Source organism: Sinocyclocheilus rhinocerous, unplaced genomic scaffold (genome assembly GCF_001515625.1).
Source record: "Sinocyclocheilus rhinocerous isolate Xijiao unplaced genomic scaffold, SAMN03320098_v1.1 scaffold921, whole genome shotgun sequence".
NCBI lineage: Eukaryota > Metazoa > Chordata > Actinopteri > Cypriniformes > Cyprinidae > Sinocyclocheilus > Sinocyclocheilus rhinocerous.
Window position 1 is genome coordinate 707,510 of NW_015640057.1, and position 7,329 is coordinate 714,838.

General features: G+C 35.9%; 1 protein-coding gene across 1 annotated transcript in view; it reads left to right on the forward strand.

The window, feature by feature from the left end:
• LOC107752479 (ATP-dependent Clp protease ATP-binding subunit clpX-like, mitochondrial) overlaps positions 1-7,329 on the forward strand; it is a 13,543-nt gene that overhangs the window by 871 nt on the left and 5,343 nt on the right. Inside the window, exons 3-8 of the mRNA XM_016568462.1 lie at positions 351-490; positions 568-688; positions 2,297-2,448; positions 2,612-2,771; positions 5,009-5,050; positions 5,794-5,970. Of these exons, the coding sequence (XP_016423948.1) occupies positions 351-490; positions 568-688; positions 2,297-2,448; positions 2,612-2,771; positions 5,009-5,050; positions 5,794-5,970 (792 nt within the window). The remainder of the gene's footprint in view (positions 1-350; positions 491-567; positions 689-2,296; positions 2,449-2,611; positions 2,772-5,008; positions 5,051-5,793; positions 5,971-7,329) is intronic.

Below are 7,329 nucleotides of genomic sequence, written 5' to 3' on the forward strand. Positions count from 1 at the left end.
GAGTGCTTATTACAGACTTAAAGGAACAGTTCACCCAAAAATGAGCATTTGCTGAGAATTTACTCCCCCTCAGGCCATCCGAGATGTAGATGAGTTTGTTTCTTCATCAGATTTGGAGAAATGTAGATCCTCTGCAGTGAATGGGTGCCGTCAGAATGAGAGTCCAAACAGCTGATAAAAACATCACAGTCCATCAGTTAATGCGAAAAGCAGCATGTTTGCGAAAAACAGATCCATCATGAAGACATTTTGTAACTTTAAACCTCGCTTCTGGCCAAAATGTGAGTCAATCGAATGGAATTCAACTGGTTAGATTGTTTGGGAACATATTGTGTATTGTTTCCTGGCAGGTTTTTCTCGCTCGCGTCTTCAGCTCTTCAGCTGCACCAGAGCAGTTTGTGAGGAAGTCCATCTTCCTCCATTCGTGCGCGTGAGGCTGTTCTCACAGACAGCAGTGTGTTTCACTTCTAAAGACGGCGATGGAGGAAAGGTACTCGTCAGTCTTACTGTTACATTTACATGAATGTTCGCCTGATGTGTGAGATATTCACAGTTACGGTTTTGCAGAAGGGTGTAGGTGAGGCGGGTGGAAAGCGGGCGTCAGGCGCTGGAGGTTCAGGGAAAGGTGGCAGTCAGCTGAGATGTCCGAAGTGTGGAGATCCTTGTACACACGTGGAGACTTTTGTGTGTAAGTAAGGTTTTAATAATGAAATGAATAACTAGATTCCACATTACCAGTCAGTGTCTGTTCAGTTGTTATTAGGGTTGCAAAAAGGTGGAAAATTTCCAGTAAATTTGGGAAACTTTCCAGGATTTTGGGGAAAATTCCAGGGATTTTTGGAAAGTTTCCGGAAATTTTCCACCCCTTTGCAACCCTAGTTGTTGTTTACAAAATTGTGAGTGTTGCCATTTTAAGGGCAGATAAATGACATTTGCAAGAGTGTCCACCTTAAAAAAGAAAAAAAAAAATTTAAAGAAAGGAAAAATCCAGTTTAAAGCACATTTGCCACATTCTTAGAAATATCTGTTTGTATTAATGTTGATTTTATATGGTTTTGAAAAAAATGTTTGTGCTATTTTTTAACATTTCCCATACACACACATTTATTTTACTTGTTAAATTTATTTTATTAATTTTTTTGTTAATATAATGAATATTTATATATGATATAATTAGAATTAATGATTTATTATATAAATATAATGATTTATTTTCTTCATAAAAACATTAACATGTTGGTTGCACCCACATGATTTTTGTCGATCAAGACTTTGATGTTTTTTTGTTTTTTTTCAGATGTACTAAACTTTTGTTACAATTTGTATTTTTATTTTTTTCTAAAACATAATTACAAAATATTTACTAGTTATTTTTTTTTATCTTTCATTATGATTTTTAAACAGTTATACCACTTTTCAGTATTCTTCCCACAAAAATATAATATATACACACACACGCACACACGTATACATACATATGTGACCCTGGCCCACATCACCAGTCATAAGGGTCAATTTTTCAAAATTGAGATTTCTACATAATCTGAAAGCTGAATAAATAAGCTTTTAGGGTTTGTTAGGATAGGACAATATTTGGCTGAGATACAACTATTTGAAAATCTGGAATCTGAGGGTGCAAAGAAATCAAAATATTGAGAAAATCATCTTTAAAGTTGTCCAAATGAAGTTCTTAGCAATGCATATTACTAATCAAAAATTAAGTTTTGATATATTTACGGTAGGAAATTTACTAAATATCTTCATGGAACATGATCTTTACTTAATATCCTAATGATTTTTGGCATAAAAGAAAAATCAATAATTTTGACCCATACAATGCATTGTTGGCTATTGCTACAAATATACCCCAGCGACTTAACACTGCTTTTGTGCTCCAGGGTCACGTATATAAAGGTAAACATAATGGAATGAATTGTAATTCGGTGACGCATGTTAACATGTTAGATTAGATCTATTCAAGTCATTAAATGCAATTTAGAAATAAAATGTATCTTTTAATAAACTGTAGGTAGGACAAAGAATGAATGTCATGTCATTGACCTCTGCGTTTTGTTAAATTTTTTTTGTACAGTAATGTGTTTTGTCGCCACGTGATGCCCAGATTAAAATCTGGCTCCTGAAGCAACACCAATGAAGAGCCATACAGATGATTCTAGGATCTGTACTAACTGCTCAAACTATGTCATGTAGAGATGTTGTGAACTTATGGTTCTGTTGAGGTAACCGCTGGTTGTGGCAGCTAGATATTCATGTCTATTGTCTTTGCTCCACACAGCCTCCACGCGGTTTGTGAAATGTGAAAAGTGCCATCATTTCTTCGTGGTTCTGTCTGAGACGGACTCTAAGAAGGGTTTGAATAAGGAAGCGGAGAGCTCGGAGCATGTTCAATTTGCATTCGCTCAGAAACCCCCTCCGCCTCCTAAAAAGGTGCCGTTCCATCACACCATCCAGACATTATTACATTAACTTAAGTTGATATGTGTGTCATCAGATCCGCTTTTTAAAAGTAAACCAGTCGAAGCTAATCCTGTGACAGCAGAAATGCAGTGAACAGCTCTCACATGGGCTTCTGTTGTCTCCACCTCTTTAGATTTATGCTTACCTCGACAAATACGTTGTTGGCCAGTCATACGCCAAGAAAGTGTTGGCAGTTGCCGTCTATAATCATTACAAACGGATCTACAACAACCTCCCGGCAGCAGGCCGACAGCAAGCGGAAACAGACAAACAGAGTCCCCTCTCTCCCAGAGGTTTGTATTATATCATAATCTGACATTTATTAATAAAATTAAGTAGTGCTGTCAAACGATTAATCGCGATTAATCGCATCCAAAATAAAAGTCTTTGCTTACATAATGAACATGTTGTTCATGTTTTTTCTATCTAATGTTAATAAATTTAACCTTACTGTAAAATGTTACCCTAATTTTAGTCTTTCAACAGTAGGGATGTAACGATTCACTCAACTCACGATTCGATTCGATTCACGATTTTGCATAATGAATATACACAGTATATACACAATATGTAAACAAAAACATTTTATTTAGGATGCGATTAATCGCGATTAATCGTTTGACAGCACTAAAAACATCTAAATGCTGTAAAAATGAACATGTTGTTCATGTTTTTTCTATCTAATGTTAATAAATTTAACCTTACTGTAAAAGCATGAAACAGAAACGGCAGACGAGCTGAATGAGACGCAGATTCACTCTCTGCCAGCAGGTGGCGCTTAAAGCGTTTCCTTGGTTTCCGCTGTAAACAAACCAAAGCAACGCTGCATTATAAAAAGAAAAAATACCATCGAAAGGCAGTAAGTTCCCCTCAGACATGCATTCATATAAACTCCTACCTCTAAATGAATCGCGATTTGTTTAGCATCTCAACCGATTTGAATCGTCACATATTTGAATCGATTTTCAACCGGCTCGCGGTTAATCGTTACATCCCTATTCAACAGCATTCAGTATATCTCAACATTTATAAAATAATAAAATAAAAATCATTACTCTATAGATCTTGATAAAATATTTTCCACCTTGGTATTCAGTGAATGAGCACAATGAATAATAAAATGCAATCATTTTCATTTAAATGCACCAATATAACAATACATGGTAATACATTTTTTTTTTTTAACTGAAACAAAAACATCATGTAGCCATTTCCATGAATAGTTGATAATGCGATAAAATTGCGAAGTTTGCCTTGATGCCTAAAAAGGGGATAGTACTTATCCTCAAGTTGTTCCAAACCTGTGTGAGTTTCTGTCTTCTGCTGAACACAAAAGAAGATATTTTGAAGAATCAAACTGACTTCCATAGTATTTTTTCCTATACTATAGAAGTCAATGGCTACCGTCAACTTAAGTCCCCCACATTCTTCAAAATACCTACTTTTGTGTTCAGCTGAAGAAAGAAACTCACACAGGTTTGGAACAACTTGAGGGCGAGTAAGTGATGACACCATTTTCGTTTTTGGATTGCCAACTAAAATCATAATAAATATAGTCGCGCTTATTTTCCAAATGAGATCAATTTTTAAAGACACTTTATTTGGCCATCAGCTTTCCAAAACACAGTATCTTTAGATTTGTTTTATGGTCCTTCCTTGTCCTGTGACCTGGCACATTAATAACGTTTATGACTAAAATGTTTCTTTTGAAACTTGATGATTTCTGTGAATCATTTCAAACTGGCTACCTAAATGCAAAAGTCAGTTGAATATAATCGATTTATAATTTATTGAAAAGCAAAGTGAAAAACTAGACAACAACAAAAAAAACCCCAACATTCTTTTAACCCATTTTTAGAAAAAAAATATCGACATCTACACTTCTGTTTAAAAGTTTAGGGTCAGTAATAGTTTTTCATTTTACTTTTTGAAAGAAGTCTCTTCTGCTCATCAAAGCTGCATTTATTTATTATTACAAATTGAACTCTTTTGTATTGTAATACATTTTGAAATGTAATTTATTTCTGTGATTTAAAGCTGAATTTTCAGTGTCACATGATCCTTCAGAAATCATTCTAATATGCTGATTCGCTGCTCAAGAAAGACATTTATTATTATCAGTATCAGTGTTAAAATCAGTTGTGCTGCTTCATATTTTTTTGTGATAACCATGATCCATTTGTTTCATCATGTTTTGATGAGGAGAAAGTTCAAAAGAAGTGCATGCTATTCAAAATAGATTTTTTTGTAACAAAGTAAAAGGTCCTAACTGATACTTAAATCAATTTAACACATCCTTGCAAATAAGATTCTTAATTTGTTTTTAAAAAATCCTACTGACCCTAAATGCTAGTTTGTGGCAGATAAAGGCAGTCATTCCCTGTTCTTTAGCTCATTTGGGGGTCTGTATAGTTTGTCAGTCGTCCAGTAGTGTTTCTATAGTATTCCAGGCACCTAAAGGAAGAGTCGGCGTCTGAACTGTTCCCTGCTGTTACTGTTACACTGTGGTTTACTGTCCTTCTCTCTGTAGAGTTAGAGATCAGAAGACGTGAAGATGAATACAGGTTTACAAGTAAGTGATTGTTTTGTGTACTTCACTTTCACATGCAGTAAAATAACCTAACAGAGGAAACATTTGAAGTTTCCTGTGGCCATATATTTTTTTGCTGACTCAGCATGACTCCCATGTTTCCGTGTACATGTATCAACCCTCTGTGTTTGTGTGCGGGGCAGGATCAGTTGGGTTCGTCGCTGACCTCCATAAAGTTGGATAAAGTGTCACAATGACTTAGTTACGGCTCTCATGGTCTCCGGCCATTCAGATTTCACACTGGGGCTTCTGTCCGTTTGCTTCTTATTTATAGTGAGGACAGCAGGATCATTCTGGACAGGGCTTGCGTAATAGTTACCTCTAGCCTAACTTAGATCCTGAGATGTGAAATGAAGATATGAGTAAGCTGATGTATAAAAGTAGTTTACTTTATTTATGAAATTAGGAACGTTGTTAAAGTAATAGTTCACCCAGAATTAATAATTACCATTAATTCATCCCGAAAATACAATTTAAATATTTTGTAGAATGTCCAGAATGCTTTATTTTTAGGCAATGAAAGATCCTGAACTCTTCCTCTAAAAGCAAACAGCACATTCCACACTTGACTGAAAACCTGTGTTTGGTTATTTCATATTTTTTAAGATTTAGCCCACAGGGCTTCCGGGCAAAATTCTTGTGGTGTCATGTTGCTTTTTCGTGTTTAAATCAATAACACATGATCTGCTGGATGGAGATGTGAAGTAGTTTGGTTGTTTTCTTAGAGCTGCTTCAGATCGCTGGCATCAGTCCCCATGGCAACGCTCTGGGTGCCTCTGTTCAGCAGCAGACCAATCAGCAAGCTCCTCGAGACAAAAGGGGCAGGGACGTGCTTGACTCCGGCCACACTGATATTAAGCTGGAAAAGAGCAACATTGTGTTGCTGGGACCTACTGGATCAGGTTAGTACAGGATTTCCACACAACTCTTTATAGCACCAACTGGTGGCCAATTTGAATAATATTTGGTGTGTTTTTGCTGGCATCCCAAAGGGATGAGGATCTGCCATTTACAATTTAAATTACCAGTTGCCTAAGCTTGAATGGCTTTTGATAAATATTTATCCAATCTAAATTTTTGGGTCAGCTTCATGAAAAATACCTATAAAGTCATATTTCACTAAATATGATGTTTTATTTAAAAAAAAAAAAGTGAATTAACATAAATTAACAATTTAGCAAACTATTTGTGGTAATGATAATGACTCGTCATTATTTTTTTATCACAATAATGAGAATTTGAGGAAAAATGTGCTTAATTGCCATGCAAATAATGCAAAAAATCATAATGGCCCTAAATTTGGCCTCATTTTCTTAATACAAAACATCATACAGGGCTTTAGACTCACGGTGCGTTCCAAACGGGATATATCGCCCTCCGAAGGGCACTTCGGAGTGAAAACAATCATGGCCGCCATATTGAAAGGTTGTTCTAAACCAAAGTGCTCAAAACTGGCCCCTTCAAAGTGCCCTTTGGATTTCGAAGGGTACAACTGATGGACACTTTGGGCTCCCATGATCCTTTGCGCAGATTCTTTGCATGATGAAGGCGCCTCCGTGTGGGCACGTGATGATGACGCAGAAGGGCACTTCAAGAAACAGTTGTTTGGTCCCCTACACCCTTCAACCCTTCAGAGCTCTCACTCCGGAGGGTAAACCCTTTGAAGGGATTAGGGCACAGGGATGAGCCCCTCCGAATGGAACGCAGGATCATTCTTCCCACTGGTCGCTCTTTTGCGACTAACTTTCTCAGTTGGTCGCACAAGCACATAATTTGGTCGCAATTTTTTTTCTTTCTTTTTTGATACAACATTGGAATTAATCAATGCATGCTGATGAACTTTTATCATAGTTTATAGTTATATGGTAACGAAAGTGTTAACATTCAACCCTTTTTCATCAGTATTATTTGTGATTTTATATTTTGTGAACAGGAGTTCCTCTTTTGCTGTGTTATAAGCCAGGCTTCGTGCACTTTCACTTTCAAATTTGCGATCTTGTCACGTTTTACAAAAAAAGATAATTGTCTGTTTTGCTTATATCTATACACCTTTCACTTTTTAAGACCAAAACAAAAGATGGATTCATTATTATTCTTAATTAAATAGCACAACAACAATAAAACAGTAGGCTATAATGACAAACTAGCTTACATAACGGTTATTAACAAGAATGAATAAGACGAGGCATGGCATACACCACATGCTGTATTATATATATATATATATATATATATATATTGATAAGCTACTACTAAATATT